This window comes from Natator depressus, chromosome 5, assembly GCF_965152275.1.
Source record: "Natator depressus isolate rNatDep1 chromosome 5, rNatDep2.hap1, whole genome shotgun sequence".
NCBI lineage: Eukaryota > Metazoa > Chordata > Testudines > Cheloniidae > Natator > Natator depressus.
Genome location: NC_134238.1, coordinates 74,453,776 through 74,468,348, shown reverse-complemented (window position 1 = coordinate 74,468,348; position 14,573 = coordinate 74,453,776). Strand labels below are relative to the sequence as shown.

Below are 14,573 nucleotides of genomic sequence, written 5' to 3'. Positions count from 1 at the left end.
ATTAGTCCTGCTTTGAGCACGTGGTTGGACTAGATGACCTCCTGAGGTCCCTTCCACCCCCAATATTCTATGATTCTATGATTATTAGGCCCGCCTTACAGCACTGGCTCTCCCCAAGAGCCACGTGCCCAGTGTACAGCAGGGTCCGGGAAGAGTGATTTACCCTGCCCCTGTGGCTACTCACCATTTTGGGGGTTTTGTGGCTCATGTGTGCTTGCCTGGGGTCAGCCAGTTAGTGACAGGTGAGAGAGTACTGGCTGTGTTTTAAAGCATTGAATCAGTGTTGTCTGTGTTGCAAATAATACTGCTTCCTTAAAATGCTGCGTTTAAACTTCACAGAGATGATCTTGGGAGCCTAGCCTTCCTCTTTGTTATCTGCAGCGGAATAGTTGCGCAGAATTAGAAAGTGGCCAAGAAGAACTAAGGAGGACTTTCTGCATGAGGTTATGATGCACTCTGCCGCCAAGAAACAGGAATTGAAGGACAGGAATTGGCACGGACAGTGAGAAGAGAGACTGAAAGGTGAACACGGCACGGCAGAATGAAGCCAGAGTGGCTCTTAAATGTTATGGAGTGCCAAGTGGACACACTCCAGGCGATACTAGCTCTTCAAACCAAGGAGCTCCGTGCCCGCCCTCCCCTGTGGCCACTGTCACAAAACTCTTTCCTATGCGCCCCCCAGACACCACCAAAACATGTTTATCAACCTCCTGGCTCCAGTCTCTACCTGCAGCATTCCACTCCTCCCTCCTCACAGTCCGGCACTGTGGACTCCCACTACCCACTGCACTCAACACCCATCCTTCTGCAGTTTGGCCCTGCTGAAGTACAGTACCTGCTGCAGTGTACTCTAAAGGAGAAGGCTGGATATGATCCCTGGACATACACAAATCTTTAGCCATCCCGGGACCCCTCCTCCTCCTGGGACCTTCCCTTCCTCCACCCCCTGTCCCTGCTGATGTATTTTTTCGTTTGAGTCTCTCCTCTGGTTGTCTTTTATTAAAAGAACTGTGTTGGTTTGAAAGCAGTCTTTATTCTATTAACTGAAAGCAAAAAGAGCAAAGCAAAGCAACATATAATTATGTTAAACCCCCTTACTGCATCATCTCCTAGCATTACAAGCACTGCAATCCTGAGCATAGCAACAAATATTAGTGGCTATCAGCTTCAAATTGCTGCCTCAAGGCATCCTTGATCCTTATAGCCCTGTGCTGCACCGCTCTAATAGCCCTGGTCTCTGGCTGTTCAAACTCAGCCTCAGGCGCTGAGCCTCTGCGGTCCAGCCCTAAGTGAAGCTTTCACCCTTTCCCTCACAAATATTATGGAGTGTACAACAGGCAGCTACAAGCATAGGAATATTGTCATCAGCCAGGTCCAGCTTCCCACAGAAGCATCCACAGCGGGCTTTTACGCGGCCAAAAGCACACTCAACAGTCATTCTGCACTTGCTCAGCCTACTGTTGAACAGCTCCTTGCTGCTGTCAAGTTGGCCTGTGTATGGCTTCATAAGCCACAGCATTAACGGTTAGGCAGGTCTCCCAGGATCTCAGTGGGCATTTCAACTTCCCCTACAGTGATCTTCTGGTCCGGGAAGAAAGTCTCAGCTTGCAGCTTCCTGAACAGACCAGTGTTCCAAAAGATGTGTGCGCCATGCACCTTTCCGGACTAGCCTCCGTTAATGTCTCTGAAACGCCCACGGTGATCCACAAGTGCCAGGAGAATCATTGAGAAACACCCCTTGAAATTAATGTACTCGATGGCTACGTGGTCTGGTGTCAGAATTGGAATGTGTGTGCCATCTCCCCAGTGTGTGCCCCTCCGCAGTTAGGGAAGCTTATTTGTGCAAAGCCATCCACAATGTCACGCACGTTTCCCAGTGTCACGGTCTTTCGGCGCAGGATGCGATTAATGGCCCTGCACACTTCCATCAATAAGAGTCCAATGGTCAACTTTCCCATTCCACACTGGTTAGCAGTCTGGAGTAGCCAGCTTCCACAGTGCAATCGCCATGCATTTCTCCAACGACAGGGCAGCTCTCATTCTCGTGTCCTTGCACCACAGGGCTGGGGCGAGCTCATCACACGGTTCCATGAATGTGGCTTTCCTCATCCGAAAGTTCTGCAGCCACTGCTCTTCATCCCAGACTTGCATCATGATGTGATCCCACCACACAGTGCTTGTTTCCCAAGCCTAAAGGCGGTATTCCACTGTGCTTGTGGCATTCATGGAGGTGCTGACCAATCTCGTGTCATAGCTACTACACGTGGCAAGATCAGTGTCGCACTCCTCTTGCTTTTGTAGTTTAAGGAATAACTCCACTGCCACTCGTGACGTCTTAGTCAGAGCGAACAGCATACTGATCAACAATTTGGAATCCATTCCTGCAGCCCGAAAAGGCAGGGTGTGCAGTACACAAACTGTTGAAAGAGGGCTGCATATGCGGATGGAAACACTGGGATTTCTGGGATGTGACGCAATGCAGCATGGATCATTGGGACGGGACCCAGGATGCCCCATGATCCCCTCTGCCTTCCCACAAGTCTTAGCGCCAGCAGAGAAAGAGATGCTCTGTGGGATAGCTGCCCAGAGTGCACCGCTCCGAATAGCGCCGCAAGTGCCACAAGTGTGAACACGCTATTGCGCAGGCAGCTGACAGTGTGAACACACAACAGCCGTTTCCCTTCAGCGCTCTCTAAGCGGCGTTATAACTTTGCCAGCATAGATGTGCCCTTAGTCCTGCTGTGAGTGCCTCTCAAGGTTCCTTCCAGTCCTATGAGTCTATGATCTTATTAAATGAACTTTTTGTTTATTTTTATCCCAAGCAGGTCTCTGTTGCGCAAACTCTGTCCAGTGTGTTTGCCAAAGTGAACGGATAACTGAAGGGTTGATGAACCACAGGGGAATGGTACAAGTGTCTGGTAGTTGGGGAGGATGGATTTGGGGAGCCTTAGTTCTGGAAGAGCTATTTTTGTCATCGTGCAACGTGGCTGGTGGGAGATCTTGTGCTTGGGGGCATGCTATTAGTGTCAGGCATCTGAGCAATAGCCACACAGCATTAAGACACTGCAAGGTTACAGGGCAGGCAGCGACAGAACCCCTTACTGATCTGGGTGATTCCCAAAATGTCACCTGGGCAGGTAAACAGGTCCATGAGGGAAATTATATATACTGATTTGAACTGGCTAGCAATAGGTAACAATCAAAGAATTGAGAACTGTATAAAGAGACCAACCTGACATGGGTCTTACTCCTTTTGAAGTATTTTGTTCCTATCAGGGTTTCCATGTGGAAAATGAACAGCAGCCTGGTTAACTGGAAAATTAATAGCAGCTGGTAAACTAGATCAGCATGTAAGCTACTTATTGTTTTTAAAATGTTTTCTCTGTAAGTTGTTCTGAACAAACAATAATTTAATTTATGAAGGCTGGCTAGTCAATGGATAATCCTGTCATTGCCCCTGGGAGAACAGGACAACTGGTGAACTAAAGTCAGACCTGCTGGTGATCACAGTGAATTGCAGGAGCAATTGTCACCTAAATTCTCCATCAAAGGGGAGAGTGTTCCATGACTTTGCCCCAAGAAAACTGACAGCTAGAGGTCTGAGGCCTAAGTAGGGTGCTCTAAAGTAGGTCACAAAAGGGTCAGACGTGCGACTACCCTGGAAACTTTGACAACATGATGCTGGCTTTCCTTCTGGTTCTTAGATGCTATATTGCACTGAGCACTTCCTAACAGTTGTCCATTTAAACAATTCCTGTGGATGCTCAATGGATGTTATATGACCATAAATGGGAGGGAGATGTGTGTGACCACAAATGGAAGAGGAAACGTCCACGAGACTCTACTGAGATGTGGTCCACATCGTCACTATGAAAAAAATTGAAAACCCTCGTTCCATGGAAGTCTTCCTTTCTAGATCAAGTGCTGACAATACAGTAGGAAGCACTCCTCCCAAGTCTGTACTGAATTAATATCCCAGCATGATGGCAGACAGTACTGTGCTGCTGGAGGTGGCATCTTTCAGTTGAAACGTAAAGATATGTCTTCACTGCAGAACTAACTTGATTTATCTATGTTTAGAGTTACTCCTCTTGAGTCAGCCTAACTCAATGGAGAGCAGCCACATTGAGAAACAACACTCAAGTTGTTGTATTCACACTGGTGCCCCCCTCACTCGTGCATGGCAATAAGAGTTCTGGGGGCAAATCCCATGGGTCTAAGCACCGTAGTTAGATGAGTCACACAATGAACTATTTCTCAGTGTATTGCAGGAGAACGTGTCTGTACTTTTTAGGTGTCAGTGAATTATGATAAGGCACTGGAGAACTAGCAACATTCAACCGATGCTAGTCTGTATCCAGGGTGGATAAAAATCAATGATTTTTTTTTTTTAATTAAAAAAAAATCTATTTTTTTGATAAAATGCTTTTTGAGGAAAAAACCTACCTAAAGATAGTTTTAATTAAGATATGTCTTTGAGCTATAATGTATCATCATGGAATAGGGATTATAAATTCTAATTCTATAGTATGAGACAATATATTCATGTAATGTTTAAGAAAAGTTTTGTAAATAAGTTCCAGTAGTTCATGGATTAGAGACCCAATCTTATGGGGTTCCAGGGGCTTCTGTATAGATTATTTAGGTTAGTCTTTCTAACTACCCAGTGGGACTCAGAACTCAGTCTAGAAGATGCCATCAGAGATGCTTAGTTTTGCAGTTCTCAAACTGTGGATTTGTGTCTCCAGAGGTAACACGCTTGTTCACAGCAAAAATGTTTTTAAATAAATAAATAATATATAGAGGTGAGAAATAACAGACCTCAACTCTATTGTCCCTCTGCAAATTTGTGTACACAGAGTAAATCCCTTACCTCTCTCTAAAAGTGCAAAGTTTCAAAAAGTTCAATGAATAGAAGATGGTTGGGGGCGGAATAGATCTGGACAAGGAGAAGAAGTCTGGAGATAAATGTAAGATGGGAGGGACAAGCAGTAGAAACAAAAGTGAAACTGTTTGAGCAGCATATTCCAGAAGTCTTGAGGTCTTTCTGAGTGTAGCCTTCATTGATTTGAGATCTACCATACCATTCTCCCACTGGAAGGGAAAACCTATAACGGCAGCAGGCTGTAAAAGAGACCCAGTTTGGGAATATTTTAATGAAGTTCCTCTGCCTGTGGGTAAGACAGGCATGCGTACAAAATACAAACAGTGCAACAAAGAAATGCAAGGCCTGGCTGCCTAACTGAAACAACATCACGAAAAGTGTTCCTTCTCAGAAGGAAGCGGTGTTGAAGATGATGAAAGGAACATGTCTGAACATGCAAGATCTTCAGGTTGGTAAACTTTTTTATTTCATACTTCTTTCCTAAGGATTGCCTGTCTTCCTTCTGAACTAGTCTTGAATTCTTATGTTTGAGCAAAAAATATAGTTGTTACTCTATGGTACTATCATTTTAGATGCACTTGTTATAAAAAATAAATAGCTGAAATAGACAGATTTTCCTTTTACAATTTCACCTTTCAGGTAGTACTGAGTGTCAGTGAATGCAATGAGTAATACTCAATGAGCAGTATGGTAATAATAATTAAATAACTGCATTGACTTATTTTGTTAAGGAGAATCCCTCCTCAACATACAGAATTCTGAAGACTATCCACCTTCAAGATCACCATCATTTTCTATAGTTTCAGAGTTATCTGCCAATGATAGTGCTTCAGTCACATCACATATGTCACATAGCCTCAGTATAACACCTGTAACAAAAAGGAATAAAAAAAATCTCCATCATCCAGAAACAACCATAGATAAATTTGTGATACGAACCAGCAGATTACAAAAAGAGGTAATTGATGAAAAAATCGCCTGGTTTGTTTATGCAACAAACTCTCCTTTTCGTATGACTGAGAACCCACACTTCATTAATCTGGTTCAGTCATGAAGACCAGGATACAGTCCACCCAACAGAGCAGATGTCGCAGGCAAATTGCTGGATAAAGTGTATGAAAGAGAAATTGAGCAGTGTGCAAAAGGTCTAGAGGATAAAATTGTTAACCTGAGTCTTGATGGGTGGAGCAATGTCCACAATGATCCTGTTGTATGTGCTGTCTCTTCCTTACAGAAACAATTGATACATCAGAAAATGCAAACAGCAGAAATACTTACAAGAAGTAGCAGTAAAAGCTATAACACTCTGTAAAAAAAAAAAAAAAAAAAAAAAGCAAATGTCTAGTATGCAGCTTGGTCACAGACAATGCTGCAAATGTATCCAAGATGAGAAGAAATTATTTAGAAGAGAGTCCCAAGCTAATAACATACGGTTGCAGGGCTCATTTGATGCACCTCCTAGCCAAAGACTTCAGTGTTCCAGAAATAAAGGCTTATGTTGTGGAAATTGCAAAATACTTCCGTAACAACCACTTTGCAGCAGCTGCTCCAAAAAAAGTGGGAGGAACCACGCTAACTTTCCCACAAGATGCGCGATGAAACTCAGTAGTGGACTGTTTTGAGCACTATATCGAGAACTGGCCTAATCTGATGACAGTTTGTGAACAAAATCGTGAAAAAATAGATGTCACGGTCACAGCTAAAGTTCTCAAAATTGGGCTTAAGAGAAATGTTGAACACATGCTGAGTACCCTGAAGCCTATTTCTGTAGCCTTGAACAAAAAAAGGGAAACAGCTGTTTTATTGCTGACACTGATGAAATTTGGAAGGAACCGAGTGAGACCTTAAAGAGAAAAATATGCAATGACAGAGGTAAATTACAAGCATTAAAAAAAACAAATGGGACAAGCACTATCTCCAGCTCATTTTCTTGCAAATATTCTCAATACTCGGTACCAGGGTGAAACCTTAACTGCTGAAGAAGAGGAGTTGGCTATGACATGGACATCCAGCAATCATCCCTCCATAATGAAAACTATAGTAAAGTTCAGAGCTAAGGGTGAACCATTCAAGAAATATGTTTGCTAAGAATGTTTTAAAGAAAGTCACACCAGTGAACTGGTGGAAGTCACTCAGCACTTGGATTCAGAGACTGTTGAAGTGATAATCTCACTTTTAACAGCAGTAGTTTTTTCTGCCAGTGTAGAAAGAATATTTTCTTCCTTTGGACTAATTCATTCCAAACTGAGAAATCGTTTGGGACCTGAAAAAGCAGGAAAGCTTGTTTTTCTTTTCCAGATTATGAACAAACACGAAAATGAAGGTGAAGACGACCAACTTAGCTGCAGAAGCCAATATTTTAAGCTTCTCATGTTGACCTGACTGACAGTCTATTTAATTTTGGGTTTGTTTTTTTTAAATATTTCATTTAACTCTTTTAGTTAAAAACAATTTTAACAAAAACAAACCTGATTTTAAAAAACTTGAATGTTTAACTAAATTCAAAAATTCATATGCTTGTTTTGTTAAAATATTATATGTTTGCTGTTGAAGAAAAAAATCCAGAATACATAACGTTGTTGTTTTAGTTAACTAAAACAATTTAAATGTGTGTCTGGTGATGCTGTCCTCCTAATACAGCATGGCAAGAAAATCCTCCAAATATTAATGATTAACCTGTTGAATTGGAGATAGCTCACCTCCCAATGACTTAAGGTTATAACAACCAACAAGAATGCACTTTTATGTAGAAATCCATGATTAAATCGAGTCTTCCTGACTAGTGTCTTAAATAATGATTTAAATCAAATCCACCCTGGAATCCACACTGCCCACTTGGATTAATAGCTGAGGAGTTGTGCTAAGGAGAGCTTTAGCCCAGGACCCGCTTTTGAGCCTGCCACTCAAGTAAAATATCACCACCACACTTGAGTTAAGGGTTTTTGTGAGTGCATGGAAGTCAAGTTAGAGTTAAGTTATATCTCTCGATAGCCTTTCAGTGAACAGACGCCCTCAGCCAAAGATTGTTACTTGTTTCAAAACCAGAAGTTCAGAAATAAAGTTTGAATCTCAGGAGTTAGGAGGATAACTTATTAAAGGACAAAGGTTATTGGCAAAGAAGTAATGAAGTTAGAATCCCAGTAGAGTATTTGTTTTTGTTTTTTTAAAAAGAGACACACAAAGTTTACTGGCAAGGGATCAAAATAATTAAGAAACAACTTACCAACTACTGAAGCTCCTCTTTCAGCAAAAGCTAGAGCATATGTTCTACCCAATCCTAGTTTTAAAAAACAAAAACAAAAAAAGCTTCAGAGTCAGTATTTTTTCTACCAATACAATTTAAACTAGTTAAAGTCATGTGGAGAAATTATCACTTAAGCTGAAATCAGACATAAAAAAATAAAAATGTGCATATTTAATTGAAAATAATTCCAACTAAAAGTTACCACAAAAGCAAAGTCGTGTGTTCTGAAAACTGAAACATAAAAGAAAGCAAATTAGCTCAGAAACTGAGGGCCAAATCCACAATTTAAAACACTAAGTCAGAGGTTCTCAAATTTTTTTTTACTGGTGACCCCTTTCATATAGCAAGCCTCTGAGTGAGACCCCCCTTATAAATTAAAAACACGTTTTTATATATTTAACACCATTATAAATGCTGGAGGCAAAGCGGGGTTTGGGGTAGAGGCTGACAGCTCGCAACCCCCCATGTAATAGCCTCGTGATCCCATGAGGGGTCCCGACCCCCAGTTTGAGAACCCCTGTGCTAAGTATTCCCCATGCTCACTTCGTGGTACAGCACCCAGAAGAGTCATCATGGAAGCTGCCTGTCGCTAAAGCTCCAGGAGAGTTTTGTGCTTGTGAAGGAGGCATTTGTGACACTTGATGGGGCAGGCTACAAAATACAGGAATGTATTCCGGTTTTGCAGTGGGAGAAAATGCTTCAAGTTAATGAACTACATTCTAAGTTAATAAGACAGCTCCTAGTTTAATTTAGTTTTGTCTACTGAAAAGGAAACATTGTCATATCATGCAAACACAAGTTCAACTCCAATCATAATTATTTAAACTATTATAGTGCCTTTTACCCCACTGATAAAATCAGTGCCAATTACACCTCTACCCCAATATAATACGACCCGATATAACACGAATTCGGATATAACGTGGTAAAGCACCGATCTGGGGGGCGGGGCGGGGCTGCGCGCTCCGGCAGATCAGCGCATCTGGCTCCAACATACTGCTCTGAGCGGCGTGTTAAGGGTGCCAGGCCAGGGCCGAGTGGTTGGATAAGGGGCAGAGAGTCTCAGGGGGCGGTCAGGGGACAGGCGGGGTTGGATGGTTCGGAGGTTCTGGGGGCGGAGCGGTCAGGGGCGTTGGATAGGGCGTGGGAGTCCTAGGGGGCCTGTCAGGGGGCGGGGTTGTGAATAGGGGTCGGAGCAGTCGGGGTCAGGGAGCAGGGGGGTTGGGTAGGGGGTTGGATCGGTCAGGGGACAAGGAGCAGGGGGGCTTAGATAAGGGGTGGGGTCTTGGGAGGGGGACAAGGAGTGTGGGGGGGGTTGGATGGGTTGGGGGTTCTGAAGGGTCAGTCAGGGGGCGGGAAGTGAGTATTAATAACGGAAATGCTAGAGGCCAAAGCAAGTTCAATATAACGCAGTTTCACCTATAACGCAGTAAGATTTTTTGGCTCCCGAAGACTGCATTATATCGGGGTAGAGGTGTACTTGGACCAAAACAAGAAGCAAGTCATTTATTGGCATAAGCAAGGAGCACAAAGCAGCTCACCTAATATAAAGTATAATGCAACATTTAATGTTTCATATCTTCTATTAGTCTTTCACCTTTGTCTTTATTTAAACTTAAGGCCTGTTGAATACAACAGTTGTTTTTATGGACAATGATATTATCCAATCATACCAGTCAAAATGTTAACAAAAGTGGATCAAGGGCAGAAATTACGATTCTTTTCCACACAAGTAATTTTCTTATGAATTAAACAAATGACTGAATAAAGTGTAAGGAGGAGGAGGAGGAGGATTTTTCAAAGTGCACACAAAGTGCCTTTGTTCCCCCGTGAGATCACATAAAACTGGCTCACAAAGGCTGTTTGGAAACATATTGATCGTGCTATATCTAATAAACAAACCAAGGATTTAGAAATTGAAGTTGAGATTATAGGTCCCATTATGTGATGCTTTAATTTGGTAATCTCTTTGGTGCCATGCCTACATATTAGAAAATAATATGGCTCCAATATTTGGCTACTGGCAAGGTGTAATGTAGCCCCTTGAGCTGTGCAAAGTTAAGGTGCCCCTTTCTCCATGATGTCTGAACTATCCAAAAGCACAGGCCAGTGAGAATGGTGTCACCCAATGGATCAGACAGGGTGCTTATGATATGGAGATTCCTGTTTATAAACCATTACACACAAAGCAATCTATGTGGTGTCCACATAAATATCCAACGCTGCTAATAAAAGATTTGCTCCCAGTCCCTCTCTTTCCAAAGAACTCTGCTATAATCTCAATTTCTAGAGATTATATTTACCACTTAATTGACTAAGCAGAAATCTTGGATTTATTTTACATCTGAGCCCAGAATTGGACTCCTAATAATGTTCAAGATGTCTTTGCTTGAAAAAAATAACTGAAGGACAATAAATGAGGAAATTTACTTCATAAAAAAACTTAATAGGTGGGAGGCAAAGTAACATTGGTTTAAGAAAACAGGATAATTGAGAAGAATGTAATATTTTTCTTACATCTGCATTTTGTTTATAAGATGTAGCCTTTTTTATATCCCAAATAGTTGAAGGAACAATTTTAAAAAGTTAAAATACAATCTTTGAAAACAATGTAACAATATATGTAATGACTGGAAAAATCAAATTTCTCATTTAAATGACCCTGCTTTCACTTCCTTGAGAGCTGCTGAGGTCCCTCATCAGGAACACCTACAGGAATGGGAAAGAATACTTACCTGTCTGCAAAAGGTTTCTAAGTGAAGGGTACAGGGAACCATAACTTAAAGCAAAGATCAAGATGTGTTAGACTCCCTCACTAGTTCTGACCTTTATAAAAGGATCAACTTCTAAGTCACTGTGTAAAAGCAATGGTACTACAATCAAAACAAGGTAAGCACCTATTGAGAATTAAACAAAGCATTTTGATAGATCTGTAGTTAAACAAACATATGTGAAAGTAGAATGAATTATATTGAAATTATAATTCATTAAAGAAATGCTACTTGAAGGGTTTGTTGAAATATAGTTGTCAGGAAGAGAAACATTAAGGAGTGTGAGACAATGGGTCCTCAAACTAATTAACTTAGAGCTCCTACTAAGCTAGGAGATTGGTAAACATTAGTACGCAAATAAGATATGTATGTATATTTGTCAGTTTCTGCTTTCTTTTGTCTCTTATGTTAAATTGGCTTTGGCTTAGCTGTATAAATAAGTTATCTTGAGCCTCAGAGAGGGGCTCACATCTGGGTGCATTGGCAAAGCGCTTTGCTAATAAACAGAGTGGTCCGACAAATTATGTGAGTCCTGAATCTGACTTTGACACATATTAAGTACTGATCTTTATTTATAAAGCTATAGTGAAACCATACTTATCTTGAAACCACCACTTTCAAGAATCCTAAGGGTTCTAGTACAAGTTGTACATGCTAAAGATCCACTGATACCAAGCAACTTTTTGCTTTTTTATCTTGTATTATTTCCTATTGTCTTAGGTGGTCACTTTTGACAGATTTCATTGAAGAAGAAAGATTTACAGAACAGCATAGCAAACTAATATGAAGCAAAGGAAAGTCTGGGCAAGAGCTGAAAGGCATTCAGAATAGCTTTAAAGCTCTTACTCTGCTTCATATTGTCAACTTTAAAAAAAGAAAAAGGAGTACTTGTGGCACCTTAGAGACTAACCAATTTATTTGAGCATAAGCTTTCGTGAGCTACAGCTCACTTCATCGGATGCATCCTGTGGAAATTGTAGAAGATCTTTTTATACACACAAAGCACGAAAAAATACCTCCCCCCACCCCACTCTCCTGCTGGTAATAGCTTATCTAAAGTGATCACTCTCCTTACAATGTGCATGATAATCAAGTTGGGCCATTTCCAGCACAAATCCAGGGTTTAACAAGAACGTCGGGGGGGGGGGGGGGGGGGACAAGGGGACATAGGTTACCTTGCATAATGACTTAGTCACTCCCAGTCTCTATTCAAGCCTAAGTTAATTGTATCCAATTTGCAAATGAATTCCAATTCAACAGTCTCTCGTTGGAGTCTGGATTTGAAGTTTTTTTGTTGTAATATCGCAACTTTCATGTCTGTAATCGCGTGACCAGAGAGATTGAAGTGTTCTCCGACTGGTTTATGAATGTTATAATTCTTGACATCTGATTTGTGTCCATTTATTCTTTTACGTAGAGACTGTCCAGTTTGACCAATGTACATGGCAGAGGGGCATTGCTGGCACATGATGGCATATATCACATTGGTAGATGTGCAGGTGAACGAGCCTTTCATAGTGTGGCTGATGTTATTAGGCCCTGTGATGGTGTCCCCTGAATAGATATGTGGGCACAGTTGGCAAAGGGCTTTGTTGCAAGGATAGGTTCCTGAGTTACTGCTTCTGTTGTGTGGTACATGGCTGCTGGTGAGTATTTGCTTCAGGTTGGGGGGCTGTCTGTAGAAAACCTGGATTTGTGCTGGAAATGGCCCAACTTGATTATCATGCACATTGTAAGGAGAGTGATCACTTTAGATAAGCTATTACCAGCAGGAGAGTGGGGTGGGGGGAGGTATTTTTTCATGCTTTGTGTGTATAAAAAGATCTTCTACAATTTCCACAGTATGCATCCGATGAAGTGAGCTGTAGCTCACGAAAGCTTATGCTCAAATAAATTGGTTAGTCTCTAAGGTGCCACAAGTAGTCCTTTTCTCTTTGCGAATACAGAGTAACACGGCTGTTACTCTGAAACTTTAAAAAACATTTTTTTGAAAACTTTTTGCCAACGATTCTTGCAAGTATCAGTAAAGTAGCTTAAATTAATCTGCTCTACCTACACAGCTAAAGCACTGGAATAGACAATTTGTTGCCCTTTGCTTGGCTATTGCATAAATGGCCCAAATCCCCACTCCAGCAAAGAGAGCTGCATAGCGTTGGTGAGAGGGGAAACAGTTCCTACTCTGTACCGAGCTCATTGCAGGATCAAGGCTTCAGTGGGTATCACCTAAGATTATTATAAATTATGAAAGAGAAAAGAAAATCTCTACAGTTTGCTTTGTGCCTCTGTCAGCACCTGAACACTCTTTAGATTTCAAGCAGCCCGCATGCTTTAATTCCAGGTAGCTGTGTTTTGAAAAGTAGTTTTTCAAAATACAATTATCTTGCAAATTGAAGCAAAAACACGCAGGACGCCTGTTGTCAACATGAGAGTGATGGATCTCTTTCCTTCAAAGGAGTGGGGAGTGACTTTAGCCTTGACACCGCGAAATCAAACTCCCTGCTCACCCTGCTCAAGGAGGGAAAACCTTTGCCCCAGTTCTGCACAGCTGAGGCACATCCTACGCCCAGAATACCGGAGTATACAGAATAAATAGCTGGCCGCCGCCACCGCCCGCACGCCCCCACATTTGCACCCTTGTTATTGGCAGGCAGAGTTTTCCTTCCCAAAAGGCAGAGGGGCCCTTTCAGCTGCAGCCAGAGCCGCAGGATCCCCCTTTAGCTCCCAATGCCTGCAGCCAACTCTTTCTCCAAACCCGCGGCCCGCCTCAGCCAGCACCTACGGGAGCAGCACTGGCGATCCCTGGCCAAGGCAGCTCCGCCCAGCGGGCCAGTACCACGCCGTGCAGTGCAAGCCCACAGGGCCCGCGCGAGCTGCTTACCTCCCCCGGCGCCAGTCACCAGCACCACCCGCCCGTCGAACCTCAGCCCAGCCGACATGCTGCCCCGGCGCGCTCCCAGGGCCAAGCGGAAACGGCAAGCGCCGGGACGCAACTGCGGCAGCGGCCAGGCAGAGGGCGAGGGCAGCGCGCATGCGTCAGGCCGCCCCGCGGGTCTCTGGGAAATGTAGTGCATTGACTCAAGCGGCTCCGCAGCGCGCCGGGGGCCATGAAAGGGCCGACTTTCGGGTTCCCTGGTGGGTGGTTTAGAAGAGGGGTGTGGGGGGTTGGGGAGGAGGGGCTCTGCCCGTTTTGGGGGTGTCAGGGTTCCCTCCTCACTCTGAACTCTAGGGTACTTATTTCTTCCAGCTTAGGTTAAAAACTTCCCCGAGGCACAAATTCTTCCTTGTCCTTGGACGGCATTGCTGCCACCACCAAGTGAGCAGGGCCGGCTCTCGGCACCAGCAAAACCAGCAGGTGCTGGGGGGGGCACAGTTCTAGGGGTGCCATTCTGGCGCCGGCCCTGCTGCCCCTAGAAATGTGACCCTGCTCCGCTTTCACCTGCTCCCCCGAGTGTGCTGCCGCTCAGCTTCTTCCTCCTCCCTCCCAGGCTTGCCACCCGCCAAACAGCTGTTTCGCATGGCAAGCCTGGGGGGGAGGGGGGGGGAGGGAGAAGCCGAGCGGCGGCGCGCTCAGGGAAGGCGGTGGTGGTGGAGCGGAGGAGAGCTGGGGTGGGGAGCGGTTCCTCTACCCGCCCCTGCCCCCCCCCCCGCTCACCTCCACTCTGCCTGCTCCTCT

General features: G+C 43.6%; 1 protein-coding gene across 3 annotated transcripts in view; it reads right to left on the bottom strand.

The window, feature by feature from the left end:
• Nucleotides 1-13,931, bottom strand: part of HSD17B4 (hydroxysteroid 17-beta dehydrogenase 4) — a 125,329-nt gene extending 111,398 nt beyond the window's left edge. For 2 of the 3 annotated variants that reach the window (XM_074953014.1, XM_074953016.1), the window contains exons 1-2: nucleotides 13,779-13,931; nucleotides 8,109-8,162 (exon numbers count right to left, since the gene is read on the bottom strand). In XM_074953014.1, coding sequence (XP_074809115.1) covers nucleotides 8,109-8,162; nucleotides 13,779-13,836 — 112 coding nt within the window. In that variant the 5' untranslated portion in view covers nucleotides 13,837-13,931. Of the gene's footprint in view, nucleotides 1-8,108; nucleotides 8,163-8,672; nucleotides 8,765-13,778 lie in introns of those variants that run through there. The other variant, XM_074953015.1, reaches the window with a different exon arrangement.
• Between the last annotated feature and the right edge of the window lie 642 nt (nucleotides 13,932-14,573).